The sequence below is a fragment of the Terrapene carolina genome, unplaced genomic scaffold (assembly GCF_002925995.2).
Source record: "Terrapene carolina triunguis isolate 2854851 unplaced genomic scaffold, T_m_triunguis-2.0 Scaffold113, whole genome shotgun sequence".
Classification (NCBI taxonomy): Eukaryota; Metazoa; Chordata; order Testudines; family Emydidae; genus Terrapene; species Terrapene triunguis.
In genome coordinates this window covers 26,297,981-26,325,690 of record NW_020664464.1, presented here as the reverse complement: position 1 = coordinate 26,325,690, position 27,710 = coordinate 26,297,981, and the positions used below count along the sequence as shown (strand labels likewise).

Here is a 27,710-nt window from a genome sequence, read left to right as displayed (position 1 = left end):
GGATTAAACCATTTATATAGTTACTATTTACATTTTTAAAAAATAGTTGTGTAATTTTATAATTTTGTAATCATTTAATTTTCCATTTCTTTACAAAATAAAGATAATACAGACTGTGCATGGAATGACCACAGTAAAATCACCAGGGAATTACTTGGGGGGCAGGGGATGGAGACTTCAGGTTAAAGGTTAAACAAAAAAAAAACCCCGATCTATAGTTTAGCAAAAGAATGGCAGGAATTTAATGTGTCAGTTGTTCCACGCTAGGAGTTTGTGTTTTAAGAAGACAGTCCCACATTTCACATGTGTTTTCCCATTATGAATGGAACTGTATATGGAGAGTCAGGGTAGAGGGGAGGGAAAGAAAAGTATTTGTGTTGACAGAATTTGTGCCTTATCAGCTTCAGTTTATTGGTAACGTCTTTTTCAGAATTAGAAAAGGGTGACTTGGATAGCAAGGTCCCCATCTGCATTACAAAAACAACCTCAGGGCAACCAGTTACAAATCATTAAAATTTGCACTACAGGACCTTAACTGGTTGTTACTGGGCCTAATCTGAGTGAGCTTGGAACAAATCATTGCTTTTATTGAATATTGCTTTTATTGAATATTGCTTTTATTTTATTTTATTTTATTTTATTTTTAAAGCGAGTGGGAGGAGATGTCAACAGGTAGATTTCCCTCTGAAGTTTTGTCCTTTTCTCCTTTGACTCTGATCAGAACTTGCTTTTTTTATTTATTTATTTTGCTTAAGGGGTTTGAAAGGGAGAATGGGCAGCCAAAAGAAAAAAGATGGCTAGTGTAACATTCTCCGAGCCAGGACACTATTCCTAAATGTAGATTCTGGTTACATTATCTGTAACTTTATTACAAGAAGTCATGGAATCTTTGTATTACTTGAGACTCTGCCTTACACAATTTTTAGTGGTGTCTCTATAGAAACAAAAATGTGATTGAAATAAGTGTGCATCTTTTGGGTCCATATATGATTCATGGTTTAAATATTTGTTAAGGCCTATCGGGTATATATTCTGAAATCTGTCAGCTTAAAAAGACCTATTTTCTTTCTTGCTGACGTAACACACTTTTCTCTTTCAGGTAATTGCCTTTAGAATAAGGACCAAGAGACCATTTATACATGCTTCTTCGGTGCTTGGACTAACACGTTCGGAGAGAAGACTCTTTTACATCTTTGTCACAAACTTGATTATCCCACGACTTAACTGCCATTGGGAAAAGCTCACAACAGAAAAAAAACCTTTCCCACTTTCGGTCCATTACACAGTAGTTGAGCTAAGGAACTTTCTACGTGGAGGCTCTATAGCAGAGATTTGGAATTTTGCTGCTTGCTCTCATCCTCTGTGTTCACACTTCAGACTGTAAACAATGAGTGAGTTCTGGTTGTGTTTCAACTGCTGTATTGCAGAACAGCCTCAGCCTGTAAGTATGAATCTCTGCATTGTTTCTGTATGTAATCAAGTATATTGTTCTTTTTTTTATTTGTACTATTGACTAAGCTCAGTGAAAATGAAAAAATCTAGCATATCTGTTTAGCTGTGCTGTATGAATAATCATATCTATTTCAGGCTGACGTGGATATTTTGATTTGCAAAGATACTAAGGAAGATGGGGGTAAAGGGAGCAACACAACAAATGGCCCTAATGTAGGTCCCAAAAATGGATGGAAAATTGGAAATATAAAAATCCAACTTCAGCTTGTTTTGTTGCTGTTTTAGGCTAAGTTGAAGATGGGGTTGGGTGAGGTTCAGGGAAGGGAATATTTATATTTAGAAATCAAGTGTGAATTCCAATCCTGACCCCATTGAAATCAACGGCAAAACTCCCATTTTTTTGCCATTGATTTCAATTGTAAGGTCAGGATTTCACGCAGTGTTTAGTTGTCACTCTTTAGGATTTTTTGAGGAAATCTTGAGAGAATGTGTATTACAATCAGTTAACTTGATTTGCACCACAATCATTTGAGTTTTGCTGAAAAGAGGAATGGATGTGATAATGGCTAAGTAAAGCATGAAGGAATACAAGACAGAAGCACTTCAAACCGTCATGCCTGGAAGACAAAATAAACTATCTAAATGCTGGAACAGTAGAGAAGTGATTTTTTTTTTTTTTTTTTTCATATTGAGACTCAAGAAATAGATTTAGGGCCTCTGCTACCAGGTACTGGATCCAATACTGTTGTGCTTCTGGGAGAAAGCCTACCTATCATGCAGGTAAAGTAGGCCAGGAATTTGATTAGCAGCAGTTCTGGAGATGTCTTCACAACTACATCTGGGAAGATCAATCCTGTTGAGCAGTGCAGCCAGATCAGTCCGAGTAGTGGGGTACAGAAAGGAGAGTTCTTTATTCCAGCCAATATGTGGGAGACAGTACAGTGAACATGGGAGAGTATGTTTGAATTAGAAGTAATAATAGAATCACAAAGTGGTGCAGCTCACAGCAACACAGATAATTTGGTTTTGTATTGACTTAAGGAAAGTCAAAGCCACTGAAAAGCGTAATGCCTACTTGCTTTTCTGAGACTGTCAGGAATAGTTATTGCAAAAAGATTGAAAGCAAAAAGAATCCTGAAGTAGTAATGGAAGTATCAGTAAACCTAACAGTTTAAACCTCCTTGGTGCACAGTATAAATGTAACTTGCTGTCATTTTTAATGAAACAGGGTAGTGGGAGGAGTTCATACTCAGATACCAACATGGGGAGTTAAAATTCCTCTAATGTGGAATGAATACCTTGCAGTCTTTCAAGACTTGCTGTGTCAGTATCCTAATGACTTACATAGTTTGAACACAAAATGTTTTAATAGGTTTAATGTGAGTTGTGATGGCATTCTGGAATTAAGAGAATGAATACACCCTTAGGCTATATAGTACAATTCCATGTAGTTTGCAGACTCCTAGCATTTTTTTAATTTTATAAATAACAGTAGAAACCAAAAATATGTTCCACTTGTTTTTAGGAGCTGTAGATAGCTGCTTTTCTAAACCCTGATTATAATTTTATGCTACGATAAAGTTATTGCATGGGAGCGCAGAATGAAATGTGTTACAGCTAACATAATACATTAGTACTACAGTTCTTAATCCCCAATAAAGTGTGGAGGTTATAGTTCAAAGCCGAATAGGGGCTGCAAGCCTTCACCCACTCCTGTCTCTGATGTGGATTTGCTCAGTAACTTGTGCTCCTTCTTCCTCCCTCTCGCCCCCAAGATACAAGCAGCACCCTGTAAAGTATTTCACTTGTTCCTGAAGTGCTGCATTTCAAGGGTTGTAGGACTTGGCTGGCACATATGAGTACAATAAGAGTTGTTGCAAAGGATTTTGCGTGTGACTGAGAAGTAGTTTGTGTGACTGCGTTGTTGTAGTTAGTAACAGACCTAGAACTCTTAGATTCCATTTCTATCTGTGTTCCTCTTCTGTCTAACTGGGACTGAAATTTCAAGTTGCAGAATGTAAGTAAATTATTAACATTATACAAAAAAAATTTATCAAATCTAAATCAATCCCTTTTCCATTCTGGGCAGGTAGATACAATGACTTCTCTAAACTTCTTAAAAATAATTTCTTCAGAAACTGGGAATGATTCTCAATGCACATAAAACTACTTTGTCTCACTAGAGCCCAACACACATTAAGAGCCTGAATATGTCACCCTTACTAATGGTTGAGTAGTAACTCATTCTGCAAGCAGCCCTCATGGAATCAATGGAAGTACTTGCAGAGTGAGGGTACTGTTCAATGTAAGGATGGCAGAACTAGGCCCCAGGATGTGCTGCTCCTGCAGCAGAGCCTCCTGTGGGATGGGTTTCAGCAACTGAGTCACTTCGTTGGCTTCAGTCTGCGCCTGCTGCTGGCTCCCATCACTCCCCATGCTGGGTTCTGGGGCCAGTGGGGCACCATCTCAGCTGACCAGCGCAGTGCCCAGAACCCAGTCAAACTCCTCCTAAACTGAGCACGTCAGCAAGGTGCCTGAGATGTGGTTCTGCTTCCTGATTTTCCTATACTCAGTCTTGAGATGCTTAATCAGATCTCTGCACTGGTCACCAGTCTGGTATATTTAAAGCGTTGCCAGCTTCTTGTTTATTTGCTGGTATGCCTGGTCATTCCTGGTACTCTAACGGAAGTCCACTGTTCTGCTGGCCTCACACCAGAGGATCACCAAAATCTGGCTGTGCTCCAGTGACTGTGAAGCAGTGTGCTGCAAAGGCTTGTCATGTTAAGTCTCCATTGCAAACACAAGGCTGCTGATGGTGTGTTTGCATTTCGGTGGTCAGAAGACAATGGAAGAGTTAGTGCTGATTCACTGAGCTGCTGCAGTACACCAAGAAGGGATGCTTTTCTTTTCATTGGCCTCGATTTGAGGATTCTTGGGATACAGAGGACAACGGTAGTTGGCCCATGGGATTGTGGGATACTTTTGTTGGACTCCCAGGGCCTCAATTAGCAGGGGAGTGGCGGGGGGCGAGGGGAGGCTGCATCTTCACTGCAAAGCAATAGGGCTTGAATCCTGGTTTGGATCCTCAGTACCCACAGGGTTCTACAACTCTAGGGCCAAGCCTGAGTCTGAGAGATTTGTGTGTAGATAGAAGAGGGGTTTGGGCTCAAGCCCTAGTCTGAGCCTGGGCTTATGTTGCAGTGTAGATATACCCTTAGTGATCAACTCACTGTGAAGTTCCCCTGTACCATGAAACAGCTGGAATACATCGGTTGCGCTGCCCTCAACCATCGTATCGAATGTAGTGCTAAATTCTAATCTAATATGTATAACTCTGAGTTAGCACAGTAGCGTTTTTGTATTTTGAATTATGTTGTAATGCACATGCTATTCGGTGGTGGTTAAAATTTGGTTCTTAGAAATTGATTACGGGTAGGTGAACAAGTTCCCTTGGCTTCTGAATTGCAGTGATCTAACATGCAAGAGATTTTTCTGGCCACGTGCCCTATTGTTGGTATATTTACACATTAAGACTATTGCTGATTAGGCACGCTGGCTTCAGACTTACTGTAAAATAATATTTTTGGTAGATTTGGAGTAATGCATTTCATATTTATTTGATTATTTTATAAAATAGTAAAATTATAGAAGACTGATCTTTGTATATTAAAATGAATCATTCTTAGTTGCTTCCTGACTGAACCCTCTGCCCATGAGAATAAATGAATTGCAGAAGATTTTTTCATGTATCCTGTGTATTAATGTGTAATGCAGTTGCACATTTATACATCTAATTACACCAGCATCATCTAGTACAAGGACTCTGAGTAATAAATCAAAGCCTCAAAAAAGATAAATTGTTTACGATGATGTATCCAGCTTCAGGCAGCACCTTATCATTCTAATCCAAAAGATTTCATGCTGCAGTTACTGTTCAGCCTGCATAATATTTTTTAAAAGAATCATGCAAATGAACAAATATGGAATATGCTAGATTTAGCATAAAAGATATCCACAATTAATGATTTGTTCCTTCCAAAGTAGGAAATATGTAAGCATTGTCCCCATTATTCAGGCTAAGCCACAACTTTCATGTCCTTGTCCCAATCTTGTCTCTCTTTTATGTCTTCTACTGTGCCAACCACCACACCTTGAACCCATTCCCTAACCTGATCCACTGTTCCTTCAAGTCCATCACTAAAACATGTTTCTTCCAAAAGGCTTGTAAAGATTAATCCTCCCACAGAGAAGCATTGACAAAAATTGATGATGTGAAATAAAAATTGTGGAAGCAAAATAGACACATACTTCACTTTGTTCAGTTATGTTGCTTATATTCCATTCCATGCTTGGAATGTATCATGTCTCTTAAATATGAAGTCCTTTCATCATGAATTCTGTGGCTTCCTTCTTTGTCTATAAAACATCTAGGAAATTTTGGATGCCACATAAATACTAACAGCATAGTTTTTGAGATTTTTAGCTCCATCAGGGGAAAGATACGAAAGGTATAGAAAGTGTGTGCATGTGTTCTCCAGCATATCTAGGCTTGCCCTTTCAGTGATGAGTTTTCCTCTGCCCTCCAGCTCCAGGAGGCAGGATGAGACTGCTGTTCACAAGAAAGTTTGACTACCACTTCTGGGAATACCCCAGGTTATTCTTCCAGCCTGCTTCAACAGGTGGTCTCCAGGCTTCCTCCTGTCCTGGATTACAGAGCATTAAAAAAACCTTTAAATTAGGTCTGTCAATTAATCACAGTTAATCTAAGTGATTAACTCAAAAAATGAATTGCGATTAAAAAAATTAATCACACTGTTAAACAATAGAATACCAATTTGAAATTTATTAAATATTTTTTGATGTTTTTCTACATTTTCAATATTGATTTCAGTTACAACACAGAATGAATTGCAGAAAAAAACGCTAGAGCCCCCTTAAAGCACTGCCACTGCTAGCTGTTTAGAAGTCTAACTGAAGTAGAACCTTCAGCTTATAACCCTTCTCTTTCTGTCCATGATCGATATTAAATGGATACACTGTACTGCGGGCTAGATAAAAATTGATATTTTTTAAATTAAAAAAAATCAGATTTTTCTGTTTAAATGAAATAGTTTTGTTTTTTAAAATAAACACATTTAAATTTAAGTTTGAAATTGACAATTTATGTTAGATTATATAAATTTAGACTTTATCATTTAAATAAAAAATATACTAAACAGTACATGTTTGCTGCCAAGTTTTAAAGAAAGTCAGACCACTGAACTGGTGGAAATCACTGGCTAAGCACCTGGAACTAAAGTTTAAAAAAGTACTAAACCAGCTTTTGATAGCAGTAGCCTCTTTTGCAGGCACAGAGAGCATATTTTCTTCATTTTGGTTTATTCAACTAATTAAGTTAAATGAATAGTTCATTCAAAGTTAAGAAACAAAGTTGGGATTTGAAAAAGCAAGAAAATGTGTTTTCCTCTTCCAATCTATGAATACAAAAAAGTGTGAGAGGATGAGATCTACTGGTTCTAAAATCTTGAAACAGTCAATTCAGTTCACTAGCTACAGATAATGTTCTTTGTTTATTAAACCAGTTTTAAATGTAAAACATATTTTTGATAAACTTTTTGATGAACTTCTTTCTTATGTATTCAACACACTTAAGCTTGCTTTATTTAACGAATAACATTTAAAAATGCTGTTTTGTGCATTTTTAATTTGAATTTCCATTGAAAGAGCTTGACACAAATCACAAGTAAAAAGTTAATCATGTAGTAAAAAATGCATCACTCACCATTTTCTAAAATAAGAATGGAAAAATTAAGACTGAATAAATATTAAGCTGTAAAATTGCATTTATAAAGTGTATAGTTATAATGTATGCACCTGGTTAGCAAAAAGAAGCATCATATCTAGTGTAAAGGCTGTATATATTTGCAAATCAACATGTTTTAATGATTACCAACTAATGAGAATCAACCTTTCTTTAGGAAAATAATTAAAAAGTACAGATTCAAAACAAGATTAAAATCAATGAGATAAATCAAGGTTTCCTGCTTGCTAATTTAAATAATGATTAAAATAAGTGATTTAAATCAATCTGATCTGATTGCTAGTGTATTGGGTAAACAGCGCTACACAAAGTGTGATAGAAACTATGATTATGGCCACCAGAAGGGACCCACTGCTGACAAACACTTTCAGCGGCTAGTTGTATTTCTAATGGAAGAGATTTCTATGGTTAAGGCTGAAAAATATTTTGTCATTTGTGGGTTTCTTGTCCCTATTTGTACAAAAAGCACCTATCCCCTTGGGCACATAATTAACATAATTAAGGCTGCAAGTTTGTCATGGAGGTTACGGATTCCGTGACTTTCCGTGACCTCCGTGACTTCTGCAGCGGCCGGTGTGCCTGGCTCTGGGGCAGCTCACGCAGCTCCTGCGCCAGGCGCACCGGCTGCTGCTCGGACAGTCTCGGGCCTCCATGGCCCCCCACCCCCAGCAGCAGAATTTGGGTGTGGGCGGGGGCAGAGGGTTGGGGCACGGGACGGGGTGAGGTGGGCTCTGGGTGGTGCTTACATGGGGGGCTCCCCGGAAGCAATGACATCCCCCTCGCTCAGCTGCTACGCAGACGGCACTGCCCCTGCAGCTCCCATTGGCTGGACCGCCTAGCAGCTGAGCGAGGGGGATGTCGCCATTTCCTGGGAGCCCTCCAGCTAAGCGCCTCCCAGAGCCCGCCTCACCCCACCCCGTGCCCCTGCCCCCTTCCACACCCAAACTGCTGCTTCTCGGGGAGGAGGAAGGGGAGGCGTGGAACAGGTAGGGAGCCTGCCGGTCCCGCCAACCCTCCCTCCCCCAAGTTTTAGTCCTGGGTATTTTTAGTAAAAGTCATGGACAGGTCACGGGCCATGAATTTTTGTTTACTGCCCATGACCTGTCCGTGACTTTTACTTAAAATACCCATGACTAAAACATAGCCTTAAACATAATTAATATATACAACCATACAATAGAATTAATTAGCAAAACCAGCATAAACCAACCCCAGCCCACATAGTAAATAAAATAAAATTTTGATAGTTCAGGGTATTTCTAAAACTAGTGAGTCAGATTCTGCACTAGCACTAGCATAAGCAAGTGCAAGTTCTTACCCAATGTGGCCAAAACACAAACATTCAGTGCCCTTTAATCATTGAAACTTTTTTGACCTACAATATAGTATAAATTTCAGGGTTGAAGTATACAAGCTAGAACCTTCAATTGGCACACTAACTCAGACATATTTAGCTTTTGTATAGGCTGTAGCGTAGAATTACTTATCAAGCCATCAATCTCAGATGTTTCAGAGGTTTCTGTATTATATAGCTCATTAATGGCCTGTCAAATAAGTTTGATAAAGGCATCCTTTATTAGAAGGGACAGTTTGCCAGTTTATTGCAGGTTTCTACTGGTCCTGACTTTGTTTGCCACTTCTACATATTGCATTAACAGTTAATAGGCTGCTTTATTTATTTGTTTAAATGACCTATCTTGTGTCTTACTATCTCTGGTGCAGTGTCAAAATATTAAGGTAAATTATATTCTGCATATTTATGTAAATGCGGGGAAATCATTGGATATTTCTCTTGTACCTGTTTGTGAATAAAATGGTGATCTCTGAAGATCAATTAAAGACAGTGGTACTAACATTGTACATTTTTATTGGGTTATTAGTGAAATCGGTGTTAAAACCAGATATCTTGAAAAAATGTGCAAGAATTATGCCCAGTCTTCTGTTGGAGGAATGAAATGTATGTATGTATGTAAGAGTGTGTATGTGTGTGTAAATAATATATAAAGTAATGTATAATTCTACAATTGTCAGCACACTGAAAAAGGGTTTGGCATTTTTTTTTTTGTTAGATTAATTTAAGGGCTTGCTAGGAGGAGCACAGGTTATTTGCCTAAAAGTCTGTTTGAAAGAAAAACTGATTTGAAGCTTCAGCTAATCAGGGCACCATTTAAAAAAGAATTCTCAAATGTTTTCTGATCTCTTGTAGTCAGTTATGGTCAGTAATGCTCTGTCACTGAGAATGTATTTCCAGAACTAATGCCTCGTGTCGGTCACAAAGAGACGCAGTTGCCTTCAGAAAAGCTGAATTGGACCAGCAAGAGCTGGTAGCTCCGCATAGTATTTGGGGATGAAGTGAACCACCTTTGAAACAAGTTTTGTATGAAAGCTGTATCTTAGTTTAAAATATTATATAGGATAAGCTCCAAATTTTGATTTTTGCCTTAGTGTTTAACAATAAAATATAGAAGGTTCCTCCTCTTTCCTTGGTGTTTCACAACCACCTAGCTTGCCAGTCTGGCTTTCATGTAAGAACGAGGATAGATTAACAACCCCAAGATGTCAGTATGTACCATTAGGAGCATTTATACTTGCCACTTCCTCTGAATCTGCTGTTCCTTACACACATTTCTCCTTGCAGAAGGTTTTTGTCAGGATCACCAATGTAGTTAATAACATATCAACAGTTTCACATTCTGTAGAAGAATGTGTCATGTAAATGGACAGATAGACTGTGGAAAGAAATTAGAACTGTTGCCATGTGGCTTAATTTTCCATGCTAAAACCTTGTACTGTGTGTAACATAGTAAAGCTAATATCCTTTAACTGATGCTGTCCTATGCCTTATATTTTTAGGGTCTAAATTCTGTGCTGGCTCTAAGATTTTTTTTTTTTTTTAACAAACTGATGCTGATATAATTCTTTTCTTAATAAGAATGCTGTGCATATTTTGTGGATCTATTATGTCCTGTGTAAAAAAGTGCAGGACCAATTTTCAGATTTAAGAGCCTAGATAGCTTTCGGTGCCTAAAACAAATATTTAAGGGCCTGTCCTTAGGCATCCAAGTTTGTCTTGATCAAGGGTTGGAGGTTTTTTGTTTTGTTCTCTCTCTGTCTCTTGCTCTCTCTTCCCCTCCCCCTCCCCTCTCCCCCCCCCAAACTTGTGAACCTGCAATTCCCTTCTTGATTCCTACTCCCATATGCTGGACAGTATAACCATTGCATGAAATTCTAGTTCCTATTAAACTATTTTGTTATTGGCCAGCCCCCTAATTTTTAAGGCACTTCTCCAAAACTGGAGAATCTGATAGGCAGTCTTTTAAAATTATTTTCTCTTCCATCTCCCAGGCAACACTTTTTTGTGTGTGCGTGATTATACTAAAATACTAGCTTTGCTATTCTTGAGTCACCTCCTCTCACCACCTAAGAGAGGAACAGCAGGGCTTAGTTTGTGCAGAAAGACTGTCATTGTGAACCACATGCTAGTACAGATTCAGAGAATTAAGTGGTTTTTTTGTGTGTTTTTCAAACATGTTCAGCTGTATTCGTAACTCTTCACTTAGTTAAGTAAAATAAAAAAGATGTAGTATGTACAGCAATTCCCTGATGCAAGGGTCATTTCTCTGGGCTGTATACACTTCGGATGCCGTAACTGATGGCATTACATATAGCCTATGCACAGAAGGAAAGAAGTCATCTGATGGCAGCTCTTATTGACTTCATAAAAAATTATTTCAGTGTGGCTAGTCATAGAGCAAAGTACTACTCAACATGAGTAAGAATGGGAAAGTCTATCCCAAAAATAGGAAGAAACAATTCAGAGGAAATCTTAGCTTTTTAGGATTAATAAAGATAATTAATAAAGATGAGAAGTGAATAATACTTTGTCCCCTTATTTAAAGTTTTAAGTTACTTTAGTTTTGTTGATATTGGAATTGTGAACATGTTTTACAGTCCCTTTCAAACCTTAATTAATGCCTCAGAAAATGGTGTAAATTGATAACAAACTACCTTATGAGTATTCAGCAGATTTAGGCATTTTGTGATTATTTTTAGCCTTGCTGCTGTGGTATGTATATAGGGTGACCAGATGTTCCGATTTTATAGGGACACTCCTGATATTCTGGACTTTGTCATATATAGGCGCCTCTTTACCCCCCATCCTGTCCTGATTTTTCACACTTGCTATCTGGTCACCCTATATGTATACTGAATTCCACAAACTTTTTTTAATGCAGTATTAACCACTCTCTGCAGCATTCTCTTGACCTGTGATGGTTTGAGGCTGCTACTAGGGGTCTTAATTCAGAAAGATTTTCAAAAGTTTTAATCCATCCTTTTCATTTTACAGTATCATAAAATAATAACAGGCCCATATTCAGAAATGTATTTTTGGTACTAGGCAATTCCCAGACTCCAGAAGCTCTTGAAATTATTCAAGTTTATATACAGGGCTAAATTGTGGCTTTGCTACAAGGCCACGTATGGGGCAGCACATAGCTCTGTTGTCCCAGGAGCAGAGCAGGAAGCAGATTGGGCTTTAAAGTCTCAATCTACCTCCTGATTTCCCCCTATTTGGGGAGGGAGGACAGTACCCTTTACCAGAATGGCATGGCATATCCTGTTGGTGATCCAGCACAGGTGTGCTGGCTGGCCTGTTGAGATAGGGACGCAGAGCTAATGCTCTGCCCATCCTCTGCCCCTTTTCAACTCAAGCATAGGGAGAATGTAATAGCCCCTCAGAGGCTCTCTCCACTCTGTGCTGCTATCCATACTATTGAACAACAGGAACACCTTACTCCCCTGGGTGGGCATGTGCTATGTCCCAGAGCTTTTAGTGTCAGCATTAAAAACTCAGTGACATTGTCTGAATCGTTTTATTAATCTACTAACTAATCTCAAACCTGGAAAACCACTTTCTCGAGTACCCTGTGTGTGGCTGAACTAGAGTAGTATAGTAGTGAAATTTATATTGCACTTACATACCTTTTAGTACCTTTCCTACAATGATATCAAATTGTTTAATTGGGTGAAATCCTGGCCCCATTGAAGTCTATGGGAGTTTAGTCATTGAGTTCAGTTAGGCCAGGATTTAACCCAAGAAGTCCTACAACAACCTTGTGAGGTAGGCCAGCATTATTATTCCCATTTTACAGATGGAAAAATCGAGGCAGGTTACTGTTATCTGACTTGACCAGCTTGTCACAGTGGAACAGTGGCTTCCAATACCCTAGTGTAAAGAAAAGCAGAAACAGAAGTGGGTTGGGTGGCATTCAGGAAAAAGTAATGGATAGAGAAAAAAGGAATGGAAAGATTAGGGGAACATAAGACAGTAATGGTGTTAAGTGGTATCAAAGTTTGTACATTTGTTAGGCAGGAGGAATGGAACAACAGACGTTTAGAAATGTTCTTCATAAAACATCATATTTTGGAATTTTAAAGAGAAAATGGGTAAATTTTAATTTTGAATCTCTACCTGATTATGTATTTTACATGCAACTCTTTTTTTACCTTGTGTTATCAGGACATAAATACTACAAAGTTCAGTTTACTACATTGGAACCAAAGCAATGTGGCAATGTAGTATATTGTATAAAGTTTGAAATTGTACTATGATCGCTTATAAATTTGAGTCGTTCTATATGACTGACAAAACTTCCCTGAGGGAAGATGGAATTCCCAAGCCAAATCTAAATCAAGTGAGCTTCTTGAGAGCACTTCTGTAAAATTAATCTCGACAAGTATATTTCATCTAGCCCTTTGTTTCGAACAAATCTTTTTTTAAATGTGTTGTACCCCACTTCTGCTGAACTAAAGTAATATGTCTGTTAAAATTATGATTGAATGATAAACCAATGTTAAGGTGGGGCACTGAATCCCTCTAGGCATATATCCTTAACAAATCTGATAGAATATCCTACATACCTGGATTGCTTGTACTGTAATAGTATACTTTACATATATACTGGATAGCTTATCTGTGGTAAAAGTTGGTCATTGCAGTATTTGTAAAGGGGGGGATTGCCAACCCGAGAATATGCATGCTGATCTTTAGCACAGCAGGCCATAAGGAGCTTAATTGGTCTCCTGTTCTCCAGAGAAAAATATTAAATACCTACTTATTTTGCTCTATACTGTGTAAAATGGGAGTCAAGCTTTGAGCAACATGAAATGTCAGTTGAATTTGTAATGTAAAGAAAGCAAGGCTTGAATAACACAGCAGCTAATTTTATTCACTGTAGCTTTCTGTCTTTGTAGAATAAGGAAAAGGGATTGATATGGGGGGGCTGGTATGGAGAAGAAGGGGTGAGAGAGAGAGAGGTGCTTATCTTTATACATCTTCATCCGTTTTGATTACTGATATTAAAATCTATGTGAGCTTCATTTAATCCCTGAGTATTCTGCTAATACCCAATTTTCAAATTGATATATCCAGAGTGGTTCAGATCTGTGCACCTTACTACTTCACCCATGCTAGGCCGCCATCAGAACTGGCTATGAGGAGGAAGAGAAAAGCAGCTAAACGGGCCATACCAGAAGTGTCGTGAGGAGGCAGCAGCCCTTCTGCCTATTTGGTTCAATTAGGTATTTGAAAAAGTGATTTGGCTGAAGCTGACTATTGGAGATTAGGCTGGACTTTGGCTGGATGCCTATTCAACACTGAATTCTTTTACAGCACTAAGCCCCAACTAAGCAAAGTATTTAAGCACATGCTTCAATCTCACTGAAGTCAACAGGACTTGAGAACATGCTTAAAGGCATGCATGTGCTCAAGTGCTTTGCTGAGTCTGGGTCCTGATTGGTATGAGTGAGAATCTTGCATGGTTTAGCTGCTTTTTATTCCTTTGTGGAACTGTGATTTGAGTTAGATGAGGGCATGAGAATGAAGGCAATAAGAAATGTTAGTGGTCACATCATAAAGTATGTTATATACCAGTAAAGGGAAATCACCTTGTGTCTGTGTATAGAGAAGAGATTGTGTGGTCTGGTTAATGTAGAAGGGCTGAAAGTCTTGGGTTCTGCTGCTGGCTCTTGCTCTTATTTCCATGTTAAAGTTGTTTTGTGTCTCAGTTTCCCAACCTGTAAACTGGTATATCTTTTGTGAGATGTTATTTAAAGTTGAATCTTTCAAAGACTTAAGCAGATGCTTAATTTTAAGCACCTGAGTAGTCCCACCAAGGGCAGTGCTTTGAGATCATCAGATGAAAGGTGCTATAGCAATGGAAAGTATACAGAACTTTGGAATGTAGGAGCTAGGTGTGTGTGTGTGTGTGTGTGTATAATTATATGTATAATATAGTATGTGTGCAGCAGGATTTTTAAGTCTACATATCTGTTAATTTACAGATGAAACCTATTAATAATTTTAAGATAAACTTTATTAAATGAAGTTAGTAATTGAAATCCAAATGATCATATCTAAGAAAAAAGTGACTGAAAGCTTTTGTCACTTTTTTTAAAAAGCACATTTAAAATGTTTTCCAAAGGAAATAAACCCATCCACAATAACAGATTAATATAATAATATAAAACAATATAAAAGGTCCGCCTAATGTGGATGAAATATTAAGTATATTAAGTTATTGCAGTTTTTTCAATGATAGCTGTATGTCACAAATATGAAGGTTTCCAATTGTGTGGTAAAGAATACTATATTGGCATGTGATTCCCATGGGGCAACAGACCTCTTGAGGCACAAAGTCACCATTATACAGTTAACCAATACGTCATGCATTATTGTCATATGGTTTATGTCCTTAACTGTTTACTTTTAACACTTAGCTTTATAAATTGGTAGAAATGGCTATCTGATTGACTGAAGTACTTCTTTTCACCTTAGCCTGATTCCCCAGCTTATATAACGAAAATTAATCATGTGCTTTTGATAAAATTTCCGTAATATTTTATAAACTGGAAGATGACTGGAATTTAATTGCACAGTCAAGAGGAAGAGAGAAGTGATTAGGTGAACAGGGGACTTTGGTTTGGTTTTTGGGTGTGTTATAACTTTCTGAGTAATGGTAAAGAAACAAAAAAAAATTCTCCCTTTTAAGTGAAGCTTACTCTGGAAGGTGACTCTAAAAATGGTAGCCTGTTGTCTGTCAATGAAGTCCATGGCACATCATAAAATAAAAATATTTTCCCCCCAACTGCCAGCCCTGCAAACTCGGTCGAGGCTCTGACAGTCAAGCTGGGTCCTTTTCACGTGTCGTCATAGTAAAGTTTCTGCAGGCCAGATTACTCCCTCCGTGACACATAGGGAACCCATTGCTCTCAGCTAATTGGAATTTAGTAAACAATTTGTTCATGCTCAAGAAGGAACAGAATCCAGTTTAGAATCTTACCTATATTGGTACTGCAGGGTTAATGGGAGTACAAAGCAGTAAAAAAAACATTATTTTTGCCCCAAACTCAACAGATATGATGCTGAAAACACGACGGCAAAACTGCTGAGTAAGAATTATTTTAACTAAGACATTAAAATTGGATAAAATTTACAAAACCTGTCATACGCAGACATACAAATAAATTAAGATTTAACATTCATCATGGTTTCGAGAGTTTAAGGAACACAAAATAAAACTTACTGCAGTGTTGTGAACCCAGATAGCATTATGATAGTGCAGGTGTTTCTCAAACAGTGGTCTGGGGATCATCTGTGATCCACAGAGCTCTTCCTGGGGCTCTGCAGAATGAAACATTTGGAAAACAAAGCAGTGAGGGATTGGAATTGGGAGTAGGGGACCATAAACATGCGTTGTGGAAGTATTTTTGTATAAATGGTCCACAGAATGGAGACGTTGGAGACCCACTATACTAGTGCAGGGGTTTTCAACCTGTGGTCTGCGGACTGCTGAGGGTCCATAGACTCTGAGATTTCCAAAGGGGTCTGCACCTCCATTTGAAATTTTTTAGGGGTCCACGAATGAAAAAGAGTTGAAAATCACTGTGCTAGTGCATAAGAGATAGAAAGTGAAAAAGCTTTTTTCCCGCAGCTACAGAAACCCCTAATGGGGAAAATATAAGTGCTCCCTTTTTGAGCTTTAAAGCCTTCTTATTGTCTCAACAAAAATCCTTACTCGAGGTTTGTATATGCTCAGATAGGATTTTGGTACAATTAGCAATTAGTTGCAATTAACTTTTACAGCTTTAAGAATAGTAGTGGGGAACTTGCTGACCAGAATGGCAAGATGGTTAGCAAGATCCCATGGTTATTTCTGAAGTTGTAAATGATTCTATTTTTACTCAGAAAATCCAGCTGGAGTGTAAAGTGTACATTGTTTTAGTAAAAATAAGTTTTTTAAGCTTCTGAAAAGCCTGATCAATTTCCTTCCTCTCAGGGGGAATTGAACATAGCTGTTGCAAGTGATTTAGGGCAAGAGAAACTGGGGGAATTGCCAGATGTTTAAAGTGACAGCACTTCTAAATGTCACTCTGTATCCTTTTATATTTATATAGTGACTTCATCCCAAAAGATCACAAACTTATATATTAGCCATCATTCCAGTGTGAGAAAAGGATGGCATCTGGGGAAGTTTTTAAAAAGTTGTCAGATGAGTAATAGCAACTGTAAATATTTTTTTGTTTGGGGGTGTTAGGGAAGGAATAGCGAGGGCTGGAACAGGACTGGTGGACAGTTGAACAGGAGCAAAATTGGTGTCCAATGGACAGGACTCGTATGCTGTTTGCTGCAGATGTGCCAGTCAGCTACAGGAGGAGCTATAGTCTTGTTCAGTGGATTCAAATGCCAGCTGACAGGTGTGGGAATGAGGCACTGGAGACCTGATTCTGTGAAGCTGACCACAACCTTCTGATGTTTGAAGCTGTTTCTGACATGTCATTTTTGAACATCTGGAATAAAAATTTAAATAAGTCATGACCGTTTTCACCGGGGTGGTGATATAGTACCACTAATTCCACTTTAGGTAATTATATTCCTTTAACCAAAATGGATACATCATTGTTCTTCACTTCTTGTCATATCCTGTCACGTAGTGCTATTTCACTGACAGCTGCGATGCAGCTGCCTTTGGGGTGGAACACTGCAGCTATTTAACATCACACAACACTACTACACAACTGTTCAGGACAGGAATTGTACAATAGTACTTTATGCCTTATATCCAAGGATCTCACAGTTCTTAACACACATCATTGAAATGAGCTTCATAGCATCCCTGTGAGGTTGGTACATATTGCCCACGGTTTGTAGATGAGGAAGTTGAGGCACACAGCCTACACCTACCGAAGATCACACAGGAAGTCTGTGGAAATCTGAGAGAAGAATAAAGCTCTCCCAACTACCAATCCTGTGCTTTAACCTTAATACTGTGCTTTCTCTCCAGCTGAAATTACAGTGGAGTTTAGGAGGGTGAGTAACTAGTGATCTCGTCAGATTTCACAACCTGACTTGATGTGGGTGCAAGCCATTTGCCAGAAAACAATTTGCTTGACATGGTTTTGGGGGGTGAGGGAATCTCCATATTTCACAATAACAGTAAAAGGCCATCAGGGGACTAGGTGTCTGACATCCAGACTGTGAAATATAGCTGCTTTTTCTTTTCTTTTTAACCCTTAGTTTATTTGAAATGGTCCCTTGAAATGATTGTTTTCTTCCCATTTTGCTGCTTTTCCCTCCTCCCTCCCCATTTAACCTATTCCTTTTGCCATGAAGGGCTGTACACTCCCCAGCAAGTACTTGGTGCTGGCTGCAGCAGGTGGAGCTGGGAAGTGGATTCTACAAGCTGCAGGTGTGGCAGCCACATCTGAGGAGTTGAAATAGGCTGTGCTGTGCTTATTTGCTTGGTGCCACAGTTCAGCCTCCAAGCCCCTCCCCCCTTCACAGCACATACAAACACACCCCTTCCCCTCCAGTAAAACAACTGGTTGCTCTGAACAATCTTTTACTGAAGGGAAGGGGCAGAGCCCACAGTGCAAAGAACCAAAGAAAGAGGCCCACAGTGGATCCAGTTCCTGAGCGGTCAGCGCCTGCTGGAGAGAACGGGGATAATGAACGAGAAGTGAGGAGGAGTCTGCAGTAGCAATGGTGATAGAACTGCCTGGGTCTGTCTGTGGAAGTGCTGAGAATGAAGTTCCAAGTCCTCTGTCACCACACGCTAGCTGAAGACTAGAATCATAACTCCATAGTGCATTCAGCTGCAAATTTAAAAAACTGGAAAGCATCAAAGGGCCTGGAACTTGGGAAAGATAAAGGCAAAGTTAGCCCATTAGCTGGATACAAATTGGAACATCCACCTTCTCTCAGCAAGGGAATTAGTGTGGGTTGTTTTGAGAGGCTCCCCAAAAGTAACATTTTGTTGCAGGCATAGTTGGGGATTCCTTCCCCTTTGTGATCACATTTGGGGACTGCCTAAGGGCGAATCATCATGTCCAGTGTTAAAATGCTGCTTGGGCAATAAGTGAAGGGATAGGTTCAGGACTCTGCCCCATGTTTGCTGCTGTTGCCCTTCCTGATGCCAGGGATGTTTTAAGGTGCTGGCCCAAAGGCAATTAGATTGCTGCCTGGTTAGTTGTACTGACGTGTACCTGAAGATTCTATAAAAAGAACAGGAGTACTTGTGGCACCTTAGAGACTAACAAATTTGTTAGTCTCTAAGGTGCCACAAGTACTCCTGTTCTTTTTGCGGATACAGACTAACACGGCTGCTACTCTGAAACCTGAAGATTCTATTTCATTCATCTCCTATTTCTGGTGGCATGTTTGGAGGCAGTATTGAGAAGCTCCTGCTGTACTTTATTGAAGCTCAGTATAAACTGATGTTTCAGATTTAGGAGAGTGTGGTTACATTTTTAAAAAAAAATGATGTCCCCTTTACATGTGTATGTATACTGCTGTATGCATATAAACAAACCCAGACATAAGTATCTCTACACATGTGTATATGTAGTGGACAGAACTACCAACTCACTTCAGCTACCTCCGGCAAGTCCCTATTTTATTATTCGCTAATATGAAAGACAGCTTCTTAACCAAACAGGCTTTAATATACAGATTTATCTAAGGTCAACTGGCTGCTTGTGTTTGTTTTTCAGTTGGGGGTGACATTTATTTGGTTGAAAAGGAAGGGTTTCATGTTCTAAGTACTGACACACATCCTGCCACAGAGCTGTCATTTTTCATCACGTCAGTTGACCTCTCTGCTAATATTTCCTGTGTTAATTTTCAGGAGAGGCTCAGCAAGTGGAAATAGATTTTTTTTAATGGTGCTATTCTCTTTATATTCTTATAAGTACTTAGGGCTGGATTTTAAAACTTATTTGGGCGTCTAGTGAGCTTTTCAAAGATGCCTAGGTACCTAACTCCTACTGAAATCAATAGGAGTTAGGTTCCTAGGTGCTTTTGAAAATTCCCTTAGGTGCCTGTCTGCCTCTTTAGCTACCTAAATAACTTTTAAAAATCTGGCCCATATCTTATTAACAGCCAGAGTTATTTAAATATCACCTTTTTAAACAACACTTTAAAAAAGTTTTTAAATGTGATTATTTTTATCAGTAGGTAGCATTCTAATGTTAATTTCCCTATTTTTCCATGTTTTTCTCCTCCGTGAGTACTCTGTATTATTTCTTGTCCCTACCCTTCGTTGTGACTGTGAAATTCACATTGAAAGCTTGTTTAATGGTGTAAACCTTCACAGTGCCAGCTGTTTGATTCAGTGATATGCACCAGCTCAAGTGAGCAGCTTTAGTGTTAAAATCGTGCCCTTCTGAGAATTGTCATAAAACTTGCCTATAGTAAGGAAAGGGCACGTGTTGGAGATCTTGCAAACTCTAGCTTCAGATTGCCATTGGTATTGCACAAATCAGAACCTTAAACTTGTTTGTCACTTCACTTTTCTGCATTTCTGTAGCTGATACATCGATGTTGTTACAGAGTCACAACACAAAGATTATCTCAGTTATTGTCTGAATGTACTGAAGAATGGTATGCTTAATGCTGTAGAAACCCAAGATCTTGATTTTTGTAATGAGAAAACTGTTGGGTTTTGTTTTGTTTGTTTTTTAACAATCCTTTATCTGGTATTTGCTAAAAGGAGGGGAAATTAACTCCTGTGGGGGGAAAAAAATTATGATAAAGTTTCAAAATTATAAGACCTGGAAGGTTATGTTTACATGCCTCTAGGAAAATACAGAGGTTTCTAGCTTTACCAAGAAGTATGATTCACTATTTATTGCACATTTTAAACAGAGCCTGTTTAATTAAGCCTTTAGAAAAGAACAAGATCCCTTTACTGTTTGACCTAGACACGGTTTCTCAAAAGACCTATTGTTTTCAGGAGTCATCTGACCTCATCTGGCAAATTTTCCTGTTTATTTAGACAACATAGCCTGAAATTGCCAGTTGTGTCATATGATCAGTAATGCCATCATAACATAATGGAATATTGTGTAAACAGTTCAGAAACTGCGAACTTCAAAAAATTCCAGAAGGTGGTGATGTGCTGAATTGGCTTAAAAAAGGAACTTTTTTGAGGCATCAACAGTATGCAGTCAGTGTGAGGCCTTCACTTACTAAGGGCACGTCTACACTGGCAGTGTTACAGCGCCGCTCAGAGAGAGCTGAAGGGAAACCGCCATCCCACAGAGCATCTCTTGCTCTTCTGCCACTAAGACTTGTGGGAAGGCGGAAGGGGTCGCAGGGCATCCAGGGTCTTGTCTCAATGCCCTGTGATGCATTGCTTCGCATCCCAGCAATCCCTGTGCTTCTGTCTGCATTTAGCACCATCTTTCAACGGTTTGTTAAATTTAATTACATCACACTGGAATTATCAATGTAAATTACTTTGTTGTCCATGGTGATAAACCCATTTTATTATAATATGGATTTAATCTAACCAAAACCTATTTTTCATTGGGCTCCTGAGCCTGCAACACCAGTGGGTTTGCTGATTCAAAAAAAGCAATGCTGGCAAGTAACTGACCCCGTTCTCATTCCCAAGTTTAACATACGTTTGGAAAAGTATCATTAGTCAGATCCAGCTGATTCTGGATATCGTGCTTCCTACAAGCCATATGCCATTTATTTTTAAGGGATTTATTAATGTTGTTTTTTCATAGAATTAACATGGTTCAAGGAACTACTATTATAAGATTCTTTTATGGTGACAAAGACGAATCCTTATACAGTAGAAATAATTCTCTACATCTCAGATTAGGTGCTGGAATATGGGATTACTGGCTGTGGTTTTTAAAACTCGTATGAGAGTAGACAAATTTGATAGATGTAATATACAACATTATCTGCTTTTTTTAATCTGAGTAAAATAAAGTATAGTGCCTCAATATAATTCACAATTGAACTTTGCTGTATATGTGTCTGTATTAGCCTCCTCAAATGTTATCAGAAACTAACAAAATATTTAAACAGAGAGGCCAAAATATTATTATTTTTAGGAATCTATTGTACAATAATGTGGAGATGTTGACAAGTGTGGAGTAGGACACCTAGTCTACAAATAACTAGAGAAGGGTGTGAAAGCTGATGACCATATCATTAATTAATTAAAACAACATAAATTTGGTCTTTTGCATGTGCACCACATCACATCAATTTGTGTTAGAAATAAGAAATCTCTATTGACTGCTTGCTGAAGCCCTGGCATGCTGGATCAGGTGAGATCCCACTACTGAAGGCGTTAACACTAAAGTCTCTTTGTATTCAGGCAGAGTACACTGTTACTCCTTTCCAGCCTAGCCTGGTCTATTCCAGAAGTTCTTGTGGGTAATCACAGAGTATGGAAAATTGTCTGCATATCCAATCTATGTATCAAAATCATACAATGGTCCTTGAAACAGACCCAGTCAGTTGCCTGTATGTCTTCTGTGTGGTCAAGGACACTTTTTTAAATATTCAGGAATTCATATTACTTACTGTTACATGTCTTTTGTTTTCTCTAATTTACCTCCCTTTTCTTCAGAAAACAGTGACCCAGTGAAACTATCCCTTTGTTATTTGGCTGCAGAGAATGGAAGTAATTAAGGTGCTTACCCCCATTTTATTTATCTTGCTACTATGTTTCCCAACTACCTACCTAACAACTGAGGAAAGACATGATCATCCACTTTATTTGGAAATTCAGCAAGATTCAAAGAAGGATTGGACATTTATATGGATAACAAAAATATCCAGTTATTTCCTTTCATTGTCATTTATCGTCATCATTTACATCAAAATGTACCATTAACTATATTAAGCCTCATGCTTCATGGCTTAAAACAGTCTTTAACTGTTAGGAATTAGGCGATTTCTTGCACTTTTCTCTGAAATATTTGGTGCTAGCCACTATCGGAGACTGAATACCAAACTAGGCGGACCATGGGTTGGACACAGTATGGTAATTTGCTTGTCCCAGTGAAAGATGGTCCTAGGTTAAAATGGTCTGCTCCTTGTGTCACAAGAGATTGGATGGTTTGGACTCCCTAACTGTAAGTTATCTTACTGGCCACCATGCTTTCTGTAGCATTATTTATTTATTTATGTATTTACAAACATTGTCCATAAAGCTATGACCACTGGGTCCAAAAAAGAGCACAATCCTAAAGTGCCCCACACGGAGAAGATGTTAGTGCATATTCTTAAATGTAACACAAAGCAAGTAATCAAATGTTTATATGCCAGCATTGCCATTAGAATCTCTAAAAGTTAAGGGGGGAAGGGGCTAATGTCTCTGGACTATCTTTCTTAGTTGAATAAAACGATCTCGTATATGCAAAACTCAACATATATTATAGTTTTAAAGCTGTCTGGTGTAGACAAATTGATCTTTATGTGTTTGGACTTATAATGGTGAGTTTTGATCTCTTGAGTTTATAATTTTAGCACAGTGGAAAGCAAATTATATTTGAGTCCAGAGATTGGTTAAAAAATGGTGATATGATCAAATTCCCTTTGTTTAATTTACTAATGGGAATTATTTTCATTTTTACATACTGAAAATGTTAGACATGCTGTGTGTGTGTGTGTGTGTGTGTGTTAATGGTTTTTTAATTAATTTAGTTTTTATATATTTGTTGTGATTTCAAGTTAAATTGTTTGTGAGAAATTAAACAATGTTCATAAGATTTAGAAAGCAAAGAGAACATTTAGTTAGGGGAAGGATGTTGTAGGGAAATCTCTATTAGACTCCTGCATCTCCGTCTGTGGCTATATGATGAAGAAGCAGGTCACAGGAAAGAAACATTTATCCCTTTTCCAGCTTTGAGAAAACTCAAAGATCCATTGTTTTAGAAAATAGCAAACATTTACTTATGACAATATCTTGTCGTACTCCTTGAATTTCTTATTTTTGGCTTCTGCTACAGATGACTCATGCATGCTTTTACTACCTATTCCTGATCTGCGACTGGCACCATCATTATGCCTTCTTTTAAAGCACTACTCCCAGCACACAAGTAAAGAGATGTATGCTTCTCCAGCTGATATTATAGCTTTCTGTGTTGAGGGGGCTGATCCTGTGAAGTGCTAAGCAACTCCTAGGCTCTGTCTAGCCTCTAGTCTAAGGTATAAAGGTGTGTTGTTAGAAGGTATTAGCTCAGGCGGTCTAACAAATACTTTCTAAAAGTCTGGTATAGATAAGGTCATGCATGCTAAACTGATCAAGTTAAATCCAGGGTGAGCCTAGGCTTTAATTCAGAGAAATAGTCCTCAGAGTCAGGATTCTATCTGTCTCTCCCAAAACAAGCAATCTGCAGACAGTTTGCTAGGGGTTGACAGGCACCAAGAGGAGAATGACTCAGAAAAGGACTCTGGATGACTTTTTCCGTTATATTGCTTGAACAACGTTTTCCACGGTTTGATTACTTTTAAAATATATTTTGGAAATGGAATGTTTCCTGAGTGTTGGATTAAATTGTCCTTTATGAGAGCGATTTGTCTCTTTGGGTGACAGACTCTTACATGGGTTTGTGCCTGCTTTTAATTCAAACTCTTTTGGATTAAATTTGGTGCAATTATTGTTGTTAAATTAGTTTAGAACCTTTTTTTAGTATCCTGAGTCATTTGCAGATTTCCCTTCTCAAAGTGGTTAATAAGCTGATCATCTGTATGAGAAGAGATGCCTGACATTCCTATTAAAACAACAAGGAGTCTGGTGGCACCTTAAAGACTAACAGATTTATTTGGGCATAAGCTTTCGTGAGTAAAAACCTCACTTCTTCGGATGCATAGAGTGAAAGTTACAGATGCAGGCATTATATACTGACACATGGAGAGCAGGGAGTTACACCTATTGAAATATTGCATTTTGTCTGTTTTTTACTTTTTTCACATAACCTTTTTTTGCTGTGTAAGCAGTCACTGCTCTGTCTTAGCTGGATATTTCTTGGCTCTCGATGCTCTAAGTATTCAGGCTACTATTGGTATGGTTTTTGTATTGTTGGGGAGGTGCGGAATTCTTTAAGCATTAGACCTTTTCCTCCCAATTATTTTGTGGAAGACTTTAGAATAAAATTACAAGACTGGTGAGAACTCTCCTAAATTGTCCAATTCTTCTCAGGAGGCCAGTGGCATTTCAGTAATCTTCCACTAAAGTAGCAAATTCAGAAATCCTATCTGAGTGGATAGGATGAATTTCCAAAATGTGTTCTTTCAAGTATTAAATCTTTTTTGAAAGCACAGAATCCTGGCAACCATATCCTAATATTAAAATATTATCTGAAACTGATTAAAAAGCATGCCTCTTACATACTGTATAGTAGTAATCCAATGATAAAAACTGATTCAGGAACAACAGTTGCCAATTCTTCTCCAGCTAAGTGAGTTTGCTTTGAATTAATTAACTTTACTGCCTGAGCATAAACATCCTGCTCATGAGAGAAGGTGGAAAAGTGACCTGTGTTTGACTGAATACTTTGTCTTGCTCAACTGTCTGAACTATGCAGGCTATGAAATGGCATGTTTATTCCCGCAGAGATTGTAACTTTTGAACTGGTGGTCATGCCCTTCTGGAGGGTAAGGGATATTCTTAAGATTGATAGGTCCAAAATTTTAATTCCTTTCAACTGTTAGCTCTTATTTCAGGCCTACCAGCTTTAATAATGTCCCATGAAAAAACTATCAGCTTAAAAGTTGACCAATATCTTTATTTTTCTAGGTTTTTCTGTATTTAAAGTCTGACATTATTTGAGTGGGGGACGTAATTTTTTGGGAGGAAGAGAGGTGTTTCAGATTGAACTGTAAAATGTACCGAGGCAATTTTACATTCATTGAAGGATTGCAGGAGTTTGGTTTGCTTTTGTTTTTTCCCTGCACTTCACCCCATTTCTTTTTGCCATTAAAGTGGAAGAATCCTGCTGAATCCTCTATCTGCCTACCTGCACTATCTTCCTGACATGATGTCACGACCACCATAGCACTGGTGACTGGGTAGTTGGTGTTACTACTGGTGCCTGCTCCTGCAACTTATCTCAATGTGGTTCTTATATGGCCCCTCTCACCATAGTATCTGAGCATCTAACAGTCTTTAATGTATTTATCCTCACAACATCCCTATGAGGTAGGAAAGTGCTATTATTCTCATTTTACAGATCGGGAACTGAGGCACAGAGAGAACTAAGTGACTTGCCCAAGATCGTATAAAGTCTGTGTCAGTGCATGGAATTGAACCTGGTTTTCTGAATGCCCTAACTACTAGACTGCCTGCTGATACTGATAGAGGACCTGCTATACGGAAACTGAAGTGTTCCTCCTCTTGCTGTCGTGAGTGGGAGGTGACACACAAACTGAAGTGTGGGGTGAGAAGGAAAGATCTGAAGTGAAAAGGAGTGGAAGGAGTTGTGTAACCTATGGAGGGGGGCAGAAAGATTCACAAATACAAGATGAACAGAAAAAATCAAGTGGGTGGAGAGATGTGTATGAAACTTAGATAGAAGCTGTGATGCTACTGATTGGACTGATAGCTGGAGAAACTCAAATAATCTCCCGCACCCCACCAAAAACCTGAGAAAGTCAGGAGAGATCACCTGACTTCCTAGCCAGACAGAAATGAAATCGAACACCTGTCTTGCTCTAGGACCCTACAGTAACGATTATTTTGGTGAAGAAACAGTTTTCAAGTTCCCAAGGAGCTATAAACTACTAAAGTATTTTCTTTAAAATTATGAGAGATACCTTGACTGCTTGCTGTTTAATTTCAATAAATAATGTGGATACATACTGTATTTAGACCTTTTAATCTCACTTCTGGGTCTAAAGTGCTAGAAATGTGCAGGATTTTAAAATCATCTTGCTAGGACATCCAAACATTGGTCTCATCCTGAATCCTGATTTCATACTTTAAAAGGAACAGACAATACAGTGTGTGGGTGTGAAGTGTGTTATTCACAGCTTCAAAATGGGAAAGGCTTCAACTGTTGCCCTGGCAACTATGGCAACTAGCATGTGACATGGCATCTGTGTAATTCTACTGTATGTACATATTAATTGCAAAAATTCTGAAACAGGCCTCAGAATTACTTGTTCTGTCTCTTTCCCAGGAACCTTTTTTTAAAGAAGGAATGTATTCTTTCCTTTCTTGAGTCTAAGGTTACTTGGTGTGTTGTCACTTCTTTGTAAAAGGGAGTGAAGAGGCCTTGGGGAAGGCAGGAAAGAGGAAGAGGTAAAAAAATGAATACTTTTCGGGCTAAAGGAAGTCTTCAGTGTTTTAAAAAAAAAAAAGTTTCAGTAATTTTAGCCACATAAATATGGAAAGTTATTACCGCTCTTTAAAAATTATTCAGGACAAGGCAGCAAATACATTTTTTAGATTTTGTGAAAGATGGATGGCATCTAACTGCTGTTCATCTACCATGGAATAAAGAATGAGATTTAGTTGCAGCAGTGAGGCACTGGGATTTAGAACATCTGAGTGCTGTTCCTAGCACTACCATAAACTCACTCTGTGCCCTTGACCAAGTCATTTAACACATTTGTGCCTTGTCTTCCCCATCTATAAAATGAATACTTACAGCACTTCCCTGAAGGCTTTATTAATGTAGCTACAGTGCTGTCAGATCCTCTGAGTGGCACCATATGCATATATTATTTTTTATTTCTATTGTAGTGAAGCCCCTACATGAGAAGATCCCATTACTATCCCCAAGGGCAGGAGATATTTCATTGCCTTGTTTCCAGCTTGGTGTGTCTCTTTTGCCCCTTTGTTCATAATGAACAATAGTAACATTGCTACAATGGGACATAGGCACATGCTTAACTACTTATCTGAGTTGGGTAGGGTTACCATATTTAAAAAATAAAAAAAGAGGACACTCCACGGGGCCCTGGCCCCGCCCCTTTCCCACCCCGGCCCCACCCAACTCCGCCCCTTCCCCGCCCTAACTCTGCCCCCTCCCCTGAGCGCCCCGCATTCCCCCTCCTCCCTCCCAGCCATGCGAAAAGGGGTGCCCGAGCGCTACCGGCTTCACGGTTTGCCGGGCAGCCCCCAGA

At 38.7% G+C, this 27,710-nt stretch overlaps 1 protein-coding gene across 1 annotated transcript in view; it reads left to right on the top strand.

Moving 5' to 3' along the window:
• CDC42SE2 (CDC42 small effector 2) overlaps positions 1-27,710 on the top strand; it is a 114,675-nt gene that overhangs the window by 73,191 nt on the left and 13,774 nt on the right. Inside the window, exon 2 of the mRNA XM_024196517.2 lies at positions 1,100-1,441. Coding sequence (XP_024052285.1) covers positions 1,388-1,441 — 54 coding nt within the window. The 5' untranslated portion in view covers positions 1,100-1,387. The remainder of the gene's footprint in view (positions 1-1,099; positions 1,442-27,710) is intronic.